At 35.4% G+C, this 20,886-nt stretch overlaps 1 protein-coding gene across 1 annotated transcript; it reads left to right on the forward strand.

The window, feature by feature from the left end:
• The first annotated feature begins 11,780 nt into the window (after nucleotides 1-11,780).
• Nucleotides 11,781-14,778, forward strand: LOC106142271 (clavesin-1-like). Its single transcript, XM_013343981.2, has one exon. It carries the CDS (start codon nucleotides 11,864-11,866, stop codon nucleotides 12,860-12,862), a length of 999 nt encoding a protein of 332 aa, XP_013199435.2. The 5' UTR covers nucleotides 11,781-11,863; the 3' UTR covers nucleotides 12,863-14,778.
• The last annotated feature ends 6,108 nt before the right edge of the window (nucleotides 14,779-20,886 follow it).

The raw sequence follows: 20,886 nt of genomic DNA on the forward strand, positions 1-20,886 counted from the left end.
AATATGCCGATTTTCTCATATTATCCGCTGATGTCGTAATGCAACTGCAATGCAGTATCATGATGCGCCATCTACTAGCATTTTCAACAACTAAGTTTTGCAGTTTCATGAATTCAAGTTGAGGCTCGTTAAGGTAGAGCTAAGGTAAGGTTTTAAATCGACGATACATTTTCGGTTGGTTTATTTAGGACATACCCTATGATCTGACTATATGAGCAATGTGGTTGTACTGTATGTTGAAATAAAAAAAAATTATTAATTGGAAGAAACGAACTTTAAAATCAATAAAATATGAACAAGGACGCTTGTTTAAATGCTTGTTTTTTTTTATTTAGTCTTATAGATATTTTTCTGCCTAATTTACCTAGGTATGTACCGACTGAACGATGAAGATTTAAATAACATGAAACGACACGAAGCAATTGTTTGTCTCGCAAAACAATTATTACGACATAGTCTGATAACAACAACTACACAATGTTTCGTCGAACCGAGTCGCGGATCGTGATTGCTTTTCTATTTTATGACCAGATTCAAATTGTATTGTTTTCTAACTCACTTATTAGATAAATTGGATACATTATTTTGAGTCATATGTGAAATAAGTAATTTTTTTTCTATTTTAGGGAAATAAGTAGTTGGAATTTTATTTTATGTTATTCTATGAATTCAGTAGTAGCGTAGTTGGAATTTTATATTAAGTAGGTAATTGTTACATTTGCTGGTTTTGAGTAGCATAACTAATCTTTCGCATTTTGTGATATAAAATACATATAAGTTCTTATATTTCGGTTTCGTAATGTCCATACTGATTGAATCGCTAGAAATTAATTCGCGCCACATCACTACAATCAACTTGCATAATTTATGAAATTGGATGCGGTTTTGAAGATTATTTCTGAAATTAAATAACAAATGTGGTTCATTTGATTTCTTAAAATTGAAATAAAGGTAGGCAGTAGGTTGATTGAACAAATATTCCGTACTTAGTATGTATTAAAGTACCTTGTCAATGTAAGTTTGCCGCATTCTTCGACACGTTGGCCTTATTTTAGAAGTGGTGCTTCTAAACCACTTACCAAATTATATTGTTGCCTTGGGCCGTTCACTGTAACACAAATGCAATTACAGTTACGTATATTACTGACTAATTAACACACTTCCTGCGTGCTATGATTACGTGCAGTTTACTTGAAGATTACATACATACATACATACATATGATCACGTCTATATCCCTTGCGGGGTAGACAGAGCCAACAGTCTTGAAAAGACTGAATGGCCACGTTCAGCTATTTGGCTTAATGATAGAACCGAGATTCAAATAGTGACAGGTTGCTAGCCCATCGCCTAAAAGAGGAATCCTAAGTTTATAAGCCTATCCCTTAGTCGCCTTTTACGACATCCATGGGAAAGAGATGGAGTGGTCCTATTCTTTTTTGTAATAGTGCCGGGAACCACACGGCACTTGAAGATTCTATACTCTAAGATGATCAGTCTACTAAAATACTAAATTTTAATCTAGTTAATTTACTTAGAGAAAGATTTGATTCTTCTTCCTCCTGGCTCGCAGATTCATTCTCACCACTCTGGAATGGAGCCTGGGGTATGCCTTTGACCATGGATCCTGGATTGGGTGAGTCAGGTTGTAACATGAAGCGACTCCCGTGTGACTCAATAGTCATGGTACATGGCCGCGGTGGGATTCGAACCTTACTTTTTGAGCCACACGCATTTTAACCGGACACCTTACCGATTCGACCACTGACTCACACGTAGCCTGTCAAAAAGTAGAACATATGTAAGTACCAAGCAAATATCAAGTTAAAATATCTACCTGTCAGTTTTAAAGATAAAATCTTCCCAAAAGCACACACATTTTATCTGATAGGTAATCGATATCTGCAGATTTGTTAGTTTATCTTCTTCACTGAATATTTTTAAGTATCTACTTTTACTAAAATATAAGCAAAAAAAAAAAAACGATTTTTTGTGATGTGTTCTATAATCCATTTACAAAATATAGCGTTTTTAATATGTAGAGCGTTGGTGACTATTTTGGTTAAGTACATCAAAGATCACCCCCTGGGATATATTATAGAAAGTCACAAACAAGCAAATACATTAAAATAACGAGCCAAGAAAACATACCTAGGTGTGAGACACGAGTAAAAGTACGTTAACCCATGTTTAAGATCACAAGTCGTGATGTTCAAGATACCACGCCTCATGGACAAGGCGAGCTAACAGTGTGTTGGGACCATTTCCAGAGTGGCGTTTTACTCCAGATCATGGCGTGTTCGTTTGATTGACTACACTACAGAAGTAACTAGTCTTGGATATTTTTTTTATTTTTTTTTTTATAATTTTTTATTTACATGAGCAGGTGGTGAAATCCATCATGGACAGCCTGGGAAGGAGGACCCAGGTAGTGCCGGACTCTTACCGTGCTAAAACACCACCTGCTCATGGAAACTCCATCAGGAGGGACCCTGTGTGGGAGGACAGGGATCTTGTGTTTCCTTGTATATTTTTCCAATCGATAGTTGTATTATTTATTTGTGTTTAATATATCATATTTATTATCGTCTATTCATTATTCTATATTGCTCATTATTATTATTCTCATCTTCTTCTTATTGTTCTATTTTACTCTAGTCTTTGGTTTTGTTCCTCTCAATTGTTTGTCTGGCTAGTTTTGTGCAGTAATTTAAAAATTTCTCTCTTATTGTTTTATTTTCTAAGATTGTTGCCAGATTATCTATACAAACTTTTCCGCCGATAGTCTTCGATATTGCTTAAACGTGTTTTAAAAACATATCTAAAGGATATTATGACTTCCATATATAAAATAAAAAAAAAAAAAAAAAATTGCGGTATTTGTTCAGGAAATGGATACAGTAATAAATTTGCCTTCTTAATAAAATAACGTACCTATACAGATACATGAACATGAAAGTAATGGGATGTCGGGATGTATTGATCGTTGGAAAGCATGCAGACAAGGTTTTATCGTTTGTCGGAACCGGCCCAGCAGCCTTGCTGACTGGAGGCCACTTTTTGTACCGCCATTTTATATCCTATAGACTTTACGACGTGATATTATTTCGGCTGGTCGGAAAGGACGCGTGAGTTTGCAAAAAGTATGTATGTGGATATTTGCTTTTTAATACTCAGTTGCGTTTGTTTGAAGTTTCACGGTTATGGAAATTTCTAGATATACGATAAGCACTACGAGAACGTCTGCGGCGCTGCTGGCTTAAAGTAAAAAATCCCGGGAAAACCTCTCTTAGTCCTAGACTACAATAACTTGTGAACAAATGTTTTCATAGTAGGGCGACAAGCAGTGCATTGTTTTTTTTAATAATGTTTAACGATGAAGCACAGTATAATACCGAGTTTATCATTTTAATATATAAGACAATTGTCTTATGTTAATTCTAGCGAATACTACTTACTTATTTTATTTAATTCTTTATATAAACCGTGTAGATTTATTGGTACGTAACTATAAATGAGTACCTAGGCGGGACGATAAAAAATGCTACATTTTTTTATTAGAGTTCGTGCGCGCGTTTGATTGAATGTATAACGTCGCTGGTATACAATGAACGGCTATTACGTTTTTTGTCCGGTTACAGTTTTTATGAGTGTCATTAATTTGTAAATGTAGGAAATATTTTACTGGTACCTACGCCTAACGCACCTTAAACTCAATACTTGATTTTATCCAAGTCATGATTGTTAATTTCTTAATAGATTTAATCATAGTAAATGTTCGTGTCTTCCATTTTATCAGCCATCTAAACATAAAGAGCATAAAATTTTAATGCGTTATTTGCTAATAAGTAATACCAATATGCGCCGCATCACTAACCCTCATACTTTCTATATTTCGCTTGTAGAGATAACATTGGAAAAATATGTGGAATCTTTGATTATTTTGCCGATAAATAATAATGGCAACGGCAGAGTTAACCGATGTTGGCGACAACGTCAAATTGCAAGCGTTTCGCGGTTGACTGCGCCTGCGCAGCTCTCTCTCGATTTCACGGTAGGTATGGACATTTGCATGACGGTGCATACAAATATAATTGATCCAGATAACACACCTTATAATTAACTGAGTGTCCATTGGCTAAACTAGATTGTCCCGTTTACATAGATACGAACACTATTCACTTTAAGGAATAGAAGTTAGCTATTCACCTATCTAATTTCTATACAACAGTGAAACTATATATTTTTTTTATAAATAATAAGTTGTATTTTTTTCCTTCCTATTTTATTGTATTGTAAACTAACTTACAATAAACATAAGTTAGCTCTGTCTACCTCGCAAGGGATAAAGATGTGATTTTTCTTCTTCCTGGCTAAAGTCCCGGTTGCATCCTCATCACTCTGGACAAGAGTCCGGGGTAAGCTCTTCACCATGCATCTTGGATTTGGTGAGTCAGGTTTTTACCCGAAGCGACTCCCATCTGACCTCCGTAACCTTTGCAGGGGAACCTAACCCGTATTGGATCATATGGTTACACATTCAGTTGACTGAATGTGCAGGTTTCCTCACGGTCATCAGTCATTGGTGCATGGCCGCGGTGGGATTCGAACCGGGATATAGACGTGATAATTTGTATGTAAATTGTATGTAAAAAGATGATCTCATCCTGCAATCTGTTGAAGAAACCAAAACATTTAATTACATCATCAAATCGCATATACCAGGCGAGAGAGATATATTTAAAAAATAAAAACACCGACTTTATAGCTTATGATAAAGATCTTTAATGTACACTGTGATTTAGATAACTAGATCAGTTAAAATGTAAATAAGTTTCAAACTACAGTCTCTATGCCTGTAATGTACAACAGTTACATTTACATTGCATGTGGTTCAGTCTAGTACTACATTTCTTGCGGAAGTAGTGTTGGCGGTTAAATGCATTTTTTAACTTTAATTTGAAATCAATTTTGTACCCATTTACTTAATTAAAATTTGTATATAATGATAATTTGAGGCTTAGTTTAGAAAACTACATTTGTTATTAAACAAATTGATTCTTAATTACAAAAAAATAATAAATCAACAGGTAGATTAAGGCGCTAATTAACTAACTCCTGTTACAAAATGATGTACATAGGATGCAATTTTGAAGAATGTTTGCTAAAATATGTAGGTATACTTCAATGCTATTGCTATAATAATTTTAATTTTTTTTTATTATTTAACGAGGAAGTTACGAACCTAACCTTAATCTTACAAACATTCACATTAACGCATACATACACACAATCACGTCTATATTCCTTAACATAAAGTTAACAACGATATATATTAATAATTGCTGAAAACCGTACGATGGATGGTGAAACGAACAATTTTATTTTAATATTTGTATATTAATAAAGTAGTTTTAACAATTCATTTTATTGACTTTAACAAATGTAAACAAAAGTAGAGCAAGATACTTTGTAACAGAAATATGCAATGATCCACTCCATTTAACAAACGTGACTCACAAAGATGTTTAATAAAATGCCACTTGAATTAGAGAGGATTTTATTTTGAAAGTTGTTCCACTATGAGATCATGCAACTAATAAACATATATCCGTTATATGTTAATTTAGAGCACATTATATGCAGAAAAGCTATTCATTTGGAGTTCTTTTCGTGATTCTTCGCATACATACATGTTGTTTCTTGGTCGTGTTGCAGTCAATTTGATCAAATAAGAGTTGAGAGAGAGAGAGCAACCTAATTATGTCTAAATAATAAAGTTTTTCTAGCCAGTAGCCATGTTTAGTCAGTTTTAGTAATTAAGAACCGAATGACATCACGGACACAGGTAATATGTAATTAAGGAAAGTCAATATCTCAATTCTATCACTAAGCCAAACAGCTGAGCGTGGCCTATCAGTCTTTTCAAGACTGATAGGCCACGCTCAAGACAGTGTCTCTATCTACCCCGCTAGAGATATAGACGTGATCATATGTATGTATGCAATATATAAACTTTTAGGAATCTTTAAAAGTGGGAGCCTGCTTCATCATCATTATTATAGGTATCTGTGTCAAATGTCATATTCTGTTGTAGAACCGCCTAAATGAGTCCTCGCCCGCGGAGTACAGGGGCGCGGGGGTATGACGACGAAGGGGACCGAGAGAGGTGCGGGCGGCGGGCGCATTCTTGTAAAAACTCAGTTCGCTCGCTACGCGGTTAGCGATCACACGTGTTGACAGTTGCGGACGCCTTGTGAAAATTATACATGAGATTACATTCTCAAGATGAGTCGAAATATTTTCGGACATAGAATTAATAGTCAGTGCAAACAAATGGCGTTTAACGTATATGAATATTTTAGAAAAAAGAAACTCGACCCAAATTCTGATGAATATAAACAAGATATACCTTTAAATAAAACTGTAGCAGAAGTTACTGGACTATCAGAAAAGACTGTATCTAGAATTGTACAACAAGGGAAAGCATTAAATGACAACGAGAGATTTAAATCACCGAGAAAACCAAAACAGGTTCGTAGAAAAAGAGTGGAAATAGACGATTTCACAAAAGGAGTGGTAAGAAGAAAAGTCACTCAGTTTTACACAATTTTCAAAAAAATACCTACTCTGAAAACTTTGAACGCTGTACTTAGAGAAGAGAATATATTACACTGCGGCAGGGAATATTTAAGGCTATTATTACATGATCTAGGTTTTAAATTTAAGAAATGCGGATCTAAAAGGAAACTCCTTATCGAACAGCCAAATATCACATCGTGGAGGTGGAAATACCTAAATACTATTAAAAAATATCGTAGAGAAGGAAGACATATTTTATACCTTGACGAAACTTATGTAAACGCGTCTCATAACGTCTCAAAATGTTGGCAATCAAAGGATGAACTTGGCGTTCTATCTCATATTGGTAAAGGGGACCGTTTGATCATCGTACATTGTGGAGGTCAAATTGGATTTGTAGACGGAGCCCTTGTGATATTCAAATCCAAATGTAAAACAGGTGATTATCACGATTCTATGAATTTCGCAAATTTCAGTAAATGGATAAATGAAAAGCTCATGCCTAATATACCGCAAAATTCTGTCATAGTAATGGACAACGCAGCTTATCATTCGGTTCGAGAAGAGAAAAAGCCAACTATGGCTTCTACCAAGCCAACTATGCAAGAATGGCTACGACGACATAACGTGCCTTTTGATGAAAAACTTAGAAAGGATGACTTATATAAATTAATTAAAAGTAATTTCACAGAAGATATTTACAAAATTGACGAGGTATTGAAAAGAAACGGACACGAAGTATTGCGTTTGCCTCCATATCACCCAGACCTGAACCCAATTGAGTTGGTCTGGGGTGATATCAAAGGACAATTAGCACAAAAAAGTATCGACTCTAATTTGGACCAGAAAAAAGAAATATTAGAGAGATTATTTGCTGAATATCCCAAAGAGAAATGGGAGAATTGTGTTAAACACGTGATTAAAATCGAAGACGAATATTGCAAACATGATGGAGTCCTAGATGAAGTTGTTGATTTTATTATTAATGTGCAAGACGATTCTGATGATTCTGATGATGGCTGTTGTGAAAGTGAAGAATCAAGTTCCAGTGATAGTGATATTATGGACATAAGTGATTGATTTATAATTTTGATAAATTTTGCATAAATAAATATTACATACATAACTTTATTACCTTTTTTTTACCTACATATCATACCTATATATCATAAAATCACATTTTTATCGAATTGTTTTGTATGAAAAATAAAAATTTGAAAATAACAATAATCGAAAAATGCTTATGCTATTTAATTCATGTACGTGGTCTCGTTGATACCATGGAGTTATGGGATAACAAAAGGAACACGTTGTATAGTTTACAGTTGTTTCATTCAAATTTTGTATAGCCATTATTATTTTTTTAATAAAAATCTTCACCTGTTTGCCGCTAACCACTATGACGTCACATATCTCAAGAAATGTCCAGTAACATTTCGCCCCTTGTATTACACGCTACGCTCGACCGCCGCCCGCACCTCTTTCGTTCCCCTTCGTCGTCATACCCCCGCGCCCCTGTACTCCGCGGGCGAGGACTCATTTAGGCGGTTCTACTTATGGTTTGAGTGTATTATCAGACACCTTCCTTCCTTTCTTTTATTTAAACAGACAGTTTTTTCCGTAGCTTTTATTCACATTATTTTATAAAAAAACAAATATTTTCTAAAAATTGAATTTATACAAAGAATTTTTTAAAGTTATCATCCTTTACAATTCTTTATATCAATATTCTGTATCGTTTTTTTTATACATACATACATATATAATCATGAAATGGCTTCATAATCCCAAGTTTATTAGCTTTCCCTTGATTGACTTTTACAATGTGCAAGGGAACAGAAGCCTGGTAGCGATATCATGGCAGCTTGCAATTGCATTACTTTCATCATTATTACTACTGTTATTCTGTATATTAGTATTAATTTCAACTAGATGTTTACATAAAAGCATTTTCAGTAAAAGCAGAGCACATACAGATAGACATACAGTCAGACATACAGTATTTGGCATTTATTACATTAAGTGTGGATTATATAATGTTACCATGAGTCAGATTCAGACTCCTGACCTTATCATACGTGTGATTACAATATCTGCGACATTTTAACATATGTTTACTTAGTTCTATTTATGTTTTGGTTCGTTATCACATTCCTTCCACTCTTAACTTTATGAAGCTTATCTTGTCAAAACATTTCCTTATATTTTCTAGTAAATAGAGCAGTTTTCCTTTGGGATTTCTTTGTGTACGGCATGGTACACAAATACACGCACGTATGAGATATGCAAAATCATGCATCATCGCCGTTAATAAAAACTGAGATGATGATAATGACAACGCAATACATGGCACCACAAGGAAGTACATTTTTTGATTTATGTAGAATTTCTGAAAATCTTTGTGTTTGTAAATAATCACTAATAAGGAGTTTTTAAATACAAAACTTAGTATTCGCACTCAACAATTTTGTTTCTCTAATAATACCTGGGTGTATTTCGTAAAGAGGTGTGGTATAGTACAAATTTCTCATGATATCGTTTTATCAGCTGTTATCTCTCGATCGATCTCATATCGCCCTAGTTCTAATCTACTAATCGTGTCATGAACGTAGGAATTGATTGCAAATTCACAGTAAACCTTATCAATGGTCAATATATTGTGGAAATGATTTGGTGAAAAACGACTTGTAATAAAGAATTTGCATGTTGCTTTACACACAAATCCACTTTCCCATTTATAATATTAGAATGAAAGTACCTACCTATGGATTATGGTAATTTTTCCAATAATAATTTTATTTAGTGGTCTGTTTTTGACAAAACTCATCTTTTCTTTCTACCGCAAATCACTATCTGCCTTATTATTATACCTAAAAGTCTTCTATCTCCTTTAACTCCGGTTACATTCTCACCTCTTAGGAGAAGATCCAGGGGTGCACTTCTTGACCATGATCATTGTATTTGTTTTCCGAATTTTAAGCTGAATCCATTCAGTAGCTTTGATTTGTATATTGATAATTATGGCGTAACAGTTCTTTAAATATTGAAATACTTGTATAATCTTTAGTGGACTATGAAGTACATCCACTTAGAGGTGATTTTACGTTACAATGCAGTAAACAAATTCAATTTCGGTTATTCATCTATAAAGCATAATATTATAGACATTTTGATATTAAAAAGATTTTAAGAGTACGTTCTTAAAGTAAGTACAGGTATATGTATCTATTTTTATTAATTACTGCTTAGAAAAATGGCCAGTATTTCATGCTCAGGATAGGGGCAAGTCTATTTTAAGAGGGTACTGGCAGCCTAGATAGTCACTGCATGGGGCAACGACCAACCGATGCACCGACACGTTTAACTTTTTTTTTAAAAGTCATCGACCTACGGCAATCGTACCGCCATCAATTAGCCGGGAATGAGATGTCTGTGGTAAAAACTGCGCAACAAAGAAATGACGAAACTAAATGACCTTTGTTGAACGAAAGTTTCATTACTCACTCCTTTACTTTGAAATGTTTGTTTAATGATAACTTAACTTTTTGTTGCGGGACTTTACACAGATCATCTATTACTTTCATGTATATTAGTTACATGTTTTTTTTTTGTTATAATCATTTTATAATATTTACAATTAAACTACACTTTACATATTTTGTGTAGCAGTTGGAAAGATGCGTGATTTTGAGTATGTATGTACCTATATAAAAAATATATTTCGAAAATTAATTCAGAAGAAAGTGGACAAATAGACAAATAGCCACAACATGATTTTGCTTTTTTGCATACGCAGTGCAAATAAATGTAACGCGAAGTTACAAATCAGTCATAAGTAATAATATTTAATTGTATTGATAGAGTCTAATGACTCTACGCGTTGATGTCTTTCGTTAATACGAAAGTTAAATTTCTCAGGAATGACTTTTAATATAAATCTTACGTTTTACTATTGGAAATCAGATAAACAAGGTTCATTTTTATTATAATAAAAAGACATGGAGATATTATTTTGTATGGATCATAGTGGAGTTAGCGATTTGTTTTATTCTATAGAAAGATAGTCGATTGTTTAATTTCAAGTAGCTATTATGAATGCGACGCAGACAATAGGGATAGCCGCTTATGGCCACGTTGGGAACAAAGCGCGGACGTTATACGATTTTCGGTCATACGTTAGCAAGTTACGTATAAGGCTTCATAGAGATAATGGATACAAGTATATGGTCCTCTCGCTCGTTTTCTGTGTGTCCTTCTCGCACGTAGAGGATACGTCATCGCAGAAACCAGCCAGCCAATTGACCGGTATACCGCCAACCTTCAGTTTTTCTTTTATTTATAACTCGTTCGTTCGGGCTGGGTAAGTTATGCTGCCTTCACATGGCCCGAGATACTTGATCGACAGCTGGTACGTCCGTTACATCGCTTAAGCCTATGCTAATAAATATGCGTGACTTTCAGGTAACCCTTATAATGTCCTGCCTCAGTTGCCTGAATGTGTAGGTTCCACACAATGTTTTCCCTCACCGTAAAAGCATCGGTTAGTTATTAAACTTATGTTCATAACTTCGAAAATAGTCATTGTACATTGTACATGGCCGCGGCCGGTGCCTTTATGCTCAACCGAGTTTTATCATTTAAATAAAATTTGCATTTTATATTAAATCACCATAAAAATGTCGACTGTCAAGTATTAGTCAAGTGAACTTTTTTCACTTGGTTTATACTTCATATTCGACTAAAATATGTTTTTCATAAAATCAGCACTTACTGTTGGTAATTAAAGCGGCGTTTTTATTTATACACGCAGCAGTATAACAAGCTACTCAAATTCAAGCAATTTGACTTCATGACCGCAACATAGATATTTGCGAAGGGGTAACTTGACATGCTGTCGACTTTATCAGTTTTACGTGTAAAATTATGTTACGCGTGAAAACTATTATGATTTGGAATTAAAATTGAATCATAAAATATTAAGTTTGAAGTTCAAATTCAAAAATTTAAGAACCGTATAGCACAAGCCAAGAAAAAGCTAATACAAAAAGGCGTGCAGGGTAAATCGATTTTGTTTCACTTAGTAATCAAGGTCGTAATACAACAAGTTCACTTGTGCAAGTAACTAAGCTGTGTAAAGGAAGCATTTTACGGTTTAATGAACGGATAGCGATGGCGGCGGCGCACGGCGCAAACTCGGTGCGCAGTCGGCCCCGAGACCCAGGCGGCGCGCGCGCAACGACCGTAGGCTTGTGAAAGGTTGGATGACTCATCATCACCGGCCATGAACGAGTACGCCGAATACGATTGGAAGTTGCATCAAATGCAGAACGAGCGTCTCTGCGAAGTCACCAGGAAGCGACTCACCGATGGCGACAGGCAACGTGCTCTAGATGGATTAAAAGAGGCTGTGGACTCGAGCCTAAACCTCGCATTACGCGACAAAAGTCGGTGTCAGGACGACAACTTTTTAAGGAGGTTCCTGTACGCAAGCAAACATGATGTGCAACAAAGTTTTGAATTATTGGTACGTTATCATCAAAATCGAAGAGAACATCCCGAGTTGTGGGCACAAGCAGATGGCGGAGTGCTGCGAGCATTGGCAGATGGACTTCCCGGCGTGCTAGCTGAAAGAGACCGTCGAGGTCGATGTGTACTACTCATGTTTGCTTCTAATTGGATACCACATGCTTGTCCGCTCCTCTCAGTTTGTAGAGCTTTAATTCTCACCCTCGAGCATACTTTGGCCGATGTTCAAAACCAAGCTAATGGATATGTCATCATCGTGGATTGGAGTGAATTCACTTTTAAACAATCGTGTAGTTTACAAGCTAAAGTGTTGAAGCTTCTAATTGACTGCCTTCAAGATTGCATGCCGGTGCGGTTTAAAAGCATACATTTCATCGGGCAACCTTGGTATGTGGAAACGGCTCTCGCAGTAATAAAACCGTATCTGAAAGCGAAGACGCGAGAACGAATAGTGCTACATGGAAACAACCTATCGACACTTCACGATTCGCTGCCGCTGGACATACTCCCTGCGGAATTAGGGGGAGAGGGGCCCTCATATAATTCCGAGCGGTGGTTACAGGAATTCTGCCGAAGCGAAAAGATAGTCCCCTCACCTGTCAGCTCTGTTCCTGTCGCACATACGCCTGCATTTGAAAATGATCCACCCTCAGCTAAATTAAATAAAACTTATATTCAGAAGGATAACGCAAATTTCTCATTTCATGGAAACGAGAAGAGTGCGAAGTCAGAGTTACTGCGTGATAAAGATTGACCTTATCGCTTTGATCGATCGCGTCGTGGATAATGGACAGTTCTGGGTGTAAGCACAGTTTATTGTCGTCTGTGTACGTGCTGCAGGCGTTATTTGTGATATCGAGTGTATTGTTAATTTATTGTCTAGAGACTGTCGGGTGCATTGATTTAGAAAGCAGATGGAATATATTATTAAGTATATTTATAAATGACCAGGGATTTGAGCGTCGGTTAGTAGAGAGTTCACATCGTGGTCGTTTAATTAATGAGTCAGTCAGGTTTATGGTGCGCGGGGACCGAGGCGGCGCATCCCGGCGCAGGCAGCGCATGTAACGGTGTCGAGCTCTCGTTTTGCCCGACTCCGGCGCACGCATCCGCTGTAGATCGCGAGCGTTCCACTCGTTTTTCACTGCATTTTTAAAGAATTCAAATTATTTATTTAACTAACTCTTACCCTGTAAGACAATCTCACCATGCTATCACTCTATGTTAGGCGTCGTGGCTAACAATAATACGCTTTGTTTGTGAGGCTTGTTGCGCATTTACTATTATGTTTAAGTCTATGTTTGGAAAATATACGAAGCAGAGAACAAGTGAAATATTTAAATAATAAATATCTATTATATTTTGTTAGCAATTGTTCGGGCTGATGAGAGTCAATGTCAAAGATGAATGTGATTGTTGGCAACTATTGGAACAGTATTACTGGTTAGTCGGCCTTTATTCGGTTTATAGCTCTCTGTAACGATTCTTCTCCATTAAATAATTAAGTTTTAAGAGCTTTAGGTAAGATAACTATAGTGCCCGGCACGTAAGTTGAACCAAAATTCTATGGACGCTGTGCAAAAGATTGTTTAGATAAAAAATTACTAAGTACTGCGTCTTCAGAAAGTGTCAACATAATAAAAGAATTATTATAAAAAAAAATTGTCAAATTCTTTGGTCAACATATGCCGGGTGCTATACGTTAAATTTATTGTAAATACCTATGCGCTGCTGTGACGATAAACAATAATTTATCTATCACTAATGTTATTATTGAATAATCATCATAAATTTTAACTACATGATGACAATTTGTGACTGAAATTGTTACTCTCCATTGATATTATAATGTAATAAATGTATTGACATTTAAAACTTTGTCTTTATATTCATTAAACCATGAAATACTAAATTCCTGAATTTAGGATTACAACACTTTGATGATATATGATGCTTGTTGATTAGAGCTGTGACAATCAACACTTGGACTCTAGATAATAATAATTTTAGATAAAATATACGAAACCTTACATGGCAGCTACCTTCAATGTCATTATTTGCTTGTTTCGTAGACACAGTCCTTTTCTTTAACAGTAGTCAAATGTTTGACGACAAAAATATAAATATTTTATTCGCAAAATGTATCACATTTCACCAGAAAAAAGTATAGAGGCCAAATGTCATGATTGGTTCAAGAACAAATGAAAGAAAATTCGTGATTTTTCTAATAATATTAAAAGTCATATTGAGCTGATGATACCAATTTATTTTAAAAATTTTTTAAATGTTACGCAGCTTACATGCTGAACTCTACGACGTAGATTCCCTAGGTACATAAATGATGACATAATATTTTAACTTATATTCCTATAAATATTTTGTTTATCTTTTCTCAGTAAATTCGTATTATGATTATTTTTGTTTAAGATTTGTACTGAAATTTAATTTTTCTTTGTTCATCCATAAATTTGAAGGAACAATAAAGCGATAAATGACACACACGCTTTGGTAACGTTTGTAGTTTATTTTACAATCATGTCAGTTTATCGCCAATATGTAGTTGATGCCTCTGGTTTGTTAGTTGTTATAAATGTAACTATGGCATGGAAATTATTCAAGGAAAAATAAAAAAATATTGTATTTACTCCTTTTATCCTATATAAAGAAGAAGCGAATGTTCCTCGAACTAAAATACAAAGTACAACATTGATCATGGGTAAGTATTGTTTAACCTTGGTGTGTACTTAGCCGCTTCACTATGATACCTACAAATATATTTTTCAGAAAAATTACAGAAAAATATTGTTTTTACATAAATGGAAACACTATTTATTTCGTTTATCAACTTGCGTCAGTCAGTCTTGCGCCCATTGACTCTGTTTACCCCATCACACAATATAAATATGCGTGTGTGCAAAATTCAGTTTTCAGCGAACTTGAGAATTGTTGTCAAATGAAGGTTTATAAACGAAAAATTGAACTTACTTAATAAATTAGGTACTTAGAATTTGAGTGTCGGTTGTCAAACAGTTAAGGCTTTAATGCATAAGTAATGCGTGTGGAGCACAGGTTCTAAACCTACCTCAGCCATGTACCATTGACTCTTTTCTGAGTTATGACATTAGTTTGAGTGCTAATTGATGTTCTTACGGCGAGGAAAAACATCATGAGGAAACTTGCACAAACGAATGTACGAAACCATGATTGAATGTGGGTCAGGTTGGTGTAAAAACCTGACTCACCCAATGCAGGATCATGATCGTAAAGTCGCACCCCGGTGAAGTCGCTCTCCAGTAAGGTGAGGATGTAACCGGGACGAACGAGGAACGAGTAGGAAGAAGATGACTAAGAATAACACAATAACAATGTACTATGACTAGTACTATTAATTATATCTGTATTTACAAATAAACATAATTTGATTTTATGTAAAAAAGAAGTGTTTCCGCAGGTTATTTGGGCGCTTAGGTGCCCAAATTAAAAGCATAAATGCAAAGGTTGCTTTAATACAGAAGTCATGATAGTTCTCTTAACTAAATACTTTCTAAATGTAGAAACTAGCAATTCATTTTAAGAATCGATAGTGATCTATTGTTTATTTCTATAAGGCGTCTTTCGTCGTTTTTCAATTCATCAGCTCAGCAGATATGCATATTCATGATCCTTATGAACTCCAGTATCTCAAAATCTGAAGTGATATTTATTTATTATTAATTTTTATTATATACTCACAGCATTAGTGTAGTAGTTAGTACCTAATTAGTTTACAATAATGATACTGTCATTATTATAGCTACCTAATTTATAAAAGTATTTTCCTCTCTTTCTCTCCTTTATTGATTGCTAGATCGACTCAGCGTGTGCGATTCATTTCTTCTCTTATCATTGACATAAATATTTAAATTATTTCTGAATACTACGAGAACGGAGTCGCTGACGTCAATTAGTGTAGTATAACTTTAATTGATGCGGTGCGGTGTACGGAATAATCAATCATGTGAGGTCACGTGGTCATGACATCCGCCGCAACAGCGGAAGGAAAGCACGACACCTTATATTTTAATCCTTTTGCAGTGTTACCAACTTAGCGCTTTCGATGATAGATCTATTGCTTTTTGGCATTTCTCAATATTCAGTTTATCTTCTTGCGCCATTTGCAGCTTTGTAGCGCTTAACATTTGAGACAGTTCTGAGATCAAAAACCAACCAAAAATGGGCCCCTCGAGGCCATTTTGAGAACGCAACCACTGCTGACATGTGGGTTTATTGGCTAATATTATCATCAAAATATTTTAAAAATAGTAATTTTTTTGTCTAGTTAAACCAATCTAATTCGCATTTGTGTTCATTTCAGTGCTCTTTCACCAGTAATAGTTGGCAATATGCTGCGGGTCGCGGGTCATTGGCTGATGGAGCCAATTTAATGTTATTACTTGTATTGTTTTAAAAAAAGACAACTTCCTGGAAGTGATATAGTATCTACATGTTCTGGCTGTGACTAGCATTTTAATACCCAATCAACTACTACTATATCATTTAAAAGGTAATAAGTAAAAATAAATGTATTTACGAGAAGTTGTAACGTATGCGCCAGTGTCAGAGAAAAATTATATTGTAATATATACAGGACAAAATAACACAGAATTAGTAAGCCTCGATATAGTTCGAGACCTGTGTTACGAGATACTAAATCAACGATACTATCTTCTATATATATAAAACTCTTCCGTTACTGAGTGACTGACTGACAGACAACGCACAGTCGAAACTACTGGTCGTAGACAGCTGAAATTTGGAATGTAGGTTCCTTGGGATATGTAGGGGAGCACTAAGAAAGGATTTTTGGAAATTCAACCCCCAAGGGGGGGAAAAGGGGTAAAAACGTTTCTATGAAAAATCTTATTCCTTGGGTTTATAAACTTGAAACTTGGCATGAACACGTACATAGGCAAGTAAATATGTTTGACATTATAAGTTTTTTCAAACTACCCTCCAATCGTGATTTAGGGGGTGCGATTGGGTGACTGATTTATTAACGCACAGCCGAAACCGCTCGGTATAGGAGTCTGAGATTTTGAACAGAGGTTCCTTTAATAACATAAGTGAGCACTAAGAAGGGATTTTTGAAATGTCAACACCCAAGGGGGGGAAACGGGATAAACTGAGCCGGGGCTGCGGGAAAGTTCTAACGAGATACCGTGGCCCCGGAACGCAAAGGGCAACTGAAGGAACGAGGTGGGATTTAGTCAGTAAAAGTCTGACACTCCCTTCCGTTCCACCCAGAGCGGGAGAGGTCATTTGATGATTTCCCATCCTTAAAAAAAAAGACTTTGTATGACAACTTTCAGTCGTCTCTTTAACATACATAATAACATACATAATTATGTACATACATGCATAACATTAATAACATCACGCCTTTAAATCCCTATTTTGTGTTAACACTACCCATACAAACAGCTAAAAGGAAACAAGTGAAGAGACGAAATTTGTCCGCATCCATTTTCACCTAAATTCTTAACGTTAATGAGATTTACTTTTTATTATCAGGTCAACCTAATAGCCTCACATGTACGCATAACTTCGTAATAATTTTCTTTCAACTCCTAACCGTTGAGGAGTTGTACCTTCCATCATCAGCTCATTCACATGGGATGATGACTATCAGACGCAAATACTTAAACAGATCTATGAAATTGTCAAAAACGTAATTGCCTGTAAATTTGAGGTTTGCCCTTGATTTCCCTGGAATACCATCATCAGATCCTGACTAGGTAACAACGGGACCAACTTGAAAGTATACTCTACCGAACAAAAAAGAATCACGTAAATCGGTCCATAAATCTCGGCGTAATCGGTATGCATAAATAAAACACCCGAATTTTATTTTCTATTAACTATCACGAGTTGTCTCGATGCTCGATAGATGGCGTTGGCATCGAGATAGATCGCGCTATGGTTTCGTTACCGTCATTTAGCTAGGTAGCGTAAAATATTTTAATTTATCGTGTAATTTTAGCAGCGCCCCTAGCGGACATACGCGAAACTACATACATATTACACACTACAAATATTTTGATTTGATGAAATTATTATTCGTTTGATTCATTAACTTTTAACTTGACTTATTTAACTTATTTTACTCTCTATTTCAGTTAATTTTTGATTTGTTGATTAGATTTGATATTTTTGATAGTATATTTAGTTAATGTTGGATAAGTTTTATAGTGTGAGTTGATTTTTTAATATATTCTTCATATTTTATTCATTTCTTTGTTACTTTATTAGTCTTAGTTAATTTCCATAGATATAGTTTTAGTTAAAAAATTTCTAATTAAAATGGTTCAAGAAATTTTGTTTGTTAATGGGAATTATATTCCTCATGCTGTGGTAGATATAGAAAATGATGGAGCCTGTTTATTTAGAGCTTTATCTTTTTCGAATTACACGTGGGCGAAGCCGCGGGCGGAAAGCTAGTATTATATTATTTTATTGTAGCATACATTTTGTACGAAACTATTCGTCAGTGACAGTGATAAGCTTCGTACAAAATGTATGCTAAAATACGAGTATCATGTTACTTATCGGCCCGTCCCTACACTGCTATGTCTCTTCATGGGAATATCATAAAATCATATTATTGTACCAAGTCCCATTTATAACTTTATATTTAAAAATTTCAAGACCCATTTGGTTTGGGATGTGCATTGATATGCCAGTCAATCAAAAAGTATCCCTTTTTTAAATATTAAGTTTGCACAAAATTTTCTAGTTCATATTTCTTGACTTTTTCCCGAAGGATCTTGATGATCCGAGACCTCTTCTAAAACCTAAAATTTTACTCATAATTCATTAATATAATACCAGTAAATGGTTTGTGGACATAATTATCTTACCTTGAATCAGTACTTTAACGATTGCATAGTAATATGTAATATTATGTTATTGTTTGCTATCTAAATAAATAAAAAATCTTAACTTTACATAATACCTATAAGATAGCAACCTGAACTAATTATATTTTTATCAATCGATTGTCCTTGTAGGCTTAGTTGGCTACCGCGGTTTAGTGACTGTGATATATTAATCCAATTACACAAATAATCACGTCTGTATTCCATACGGGATAGACAGAGACAACAGTCTTGAAAATACTGCAAGGCCACCTGAAGCTGTACGGTTTGATGATGGAATTAAGATTAAATTAGTGACAGGTAGCTAACTCATCGCCTCTATAAGTCATCTAGTCATCGTTTCATCATGTAATCTAATTAATTGTTACTTTGCACGACTGTCACTTGATAACATGAAGTCATTTTCATTTTTATCAGAATATTTTCGATATCACAGGAGTCTTCATATATGAAGAGCCTCATGGTCTTGTTTAAAAAGAAAAAGTAACATCCTTTCTCGTATCCTGCTTTATGCAGAAAGGAATGAAAGCTAGCAAATCTAGCAACGTTTCTACAGGTTTTAAACGGTACAATTACCAAGTCATACGCATACGCAATCTTTACTAGAATCTGATACAGGGGTCCGCTAGATATACAAACATGTGTTACGTTACATCATAACGTAACACGAGCTGAGAAGCAAACCTATGTCCAGCTATATTGCGGTTCACCGCTCGACCAGTGGCAGTCGAGGTACAATTGGATCCTTACGGTATTAATTACCAATGACAGATGTGGATATAGGACAAAGAATATATACTTACTTATAGGAAAAACCACTCTCCAAAGTAATTCCGAGAGCGAGTATATTTTTTATTTAACTAGATAGGCTTAATTCGAAGGGGGTACCCCCTTAATTAGAATAAGTTAATCTCCGGGAAGAAATTGTCTAACATTGAATGTCTTTCGCCTCTGTCTGTTCCTTAGATAGTTTAGAGAGAGTTACATAATACAGATAAATATCCAAAACGCAGGTTTATAAGAAAATGTTAGTTTATAAGAAAATGTTCTTGATTAGAACCCGGCACCTTGTGTCTCAGAGGCAAGCACAGAACATTGGTCGACAAGATGCTTACGAGTAACATATGATTGCGTTTATGGACAGTTAATGCAATTACACGCACGGAAATCTGATTATTCAGATTTCTATGATTGCACGCTATTTTTTCCTAAACTACTCCTCGTGTAAGATATCGGTTGATTTTTATACGACTTTCACTATGAAATTGATAATTTCTTCAGAAAACACTAAATGGATACAATACTTACTTAACTGGGACCCAGTTCAAGAGCGTCGGTGGTCGAATCGGTAAAAATGCGTGCTGCGCAGAAATGCACGGGTTCGAATCCCACCTCGCCCACGTTCCAATGACTATTTTAGAATTTATGTACGAGTACATTAGTTTGAATAGTAATCGAGTCTTACACTAAGGGAAAACATCGTGAGGAAACCTGCACATTTAGGCAACTGGATGTGTAACCATGATCGATCTAATACGGGTTAGGTTTACCTGCAAAGGTTGCAGAGGTCAGATGGGAATCGCTTCATGTCTGACTCACTCAATCCAGGATCTATGGTCAAACCCATATACCCCGGGGTTCTCTCCCTCCAGAGAGGTGAGGATGCAACCGGGACTAAAGTCAAGAGAATGGAGACTTACTTTGGTACAAATATTTGCAAGGTCGATCATAAATTGAAAAAATATATCATTAGATAGTTAACATCTCTCTAATAAGAGAGCTAATCGGAGAAAACTCAGCCAAAACACACGTTGGCCGTGCGAGATGGGGTCACGGTTCAAGTGAAATGAACCGTCTTACTGTT

This window comes from Amyelois transitella, chromosome 17 (genome assembly GCF_032362555.1).
Source record: "Amyelois transitella isolate CPQ chromosome 17, ilAmyTran1.1, whole genome shotgun sequence".
In the NCBI taxonomy this organism is placed as follows: Eukaryota; Metazoa; Arthropoda; class Insecta; order Lepidoptera; family Pyralidae; genus Amyelois; species Amyelois transitella.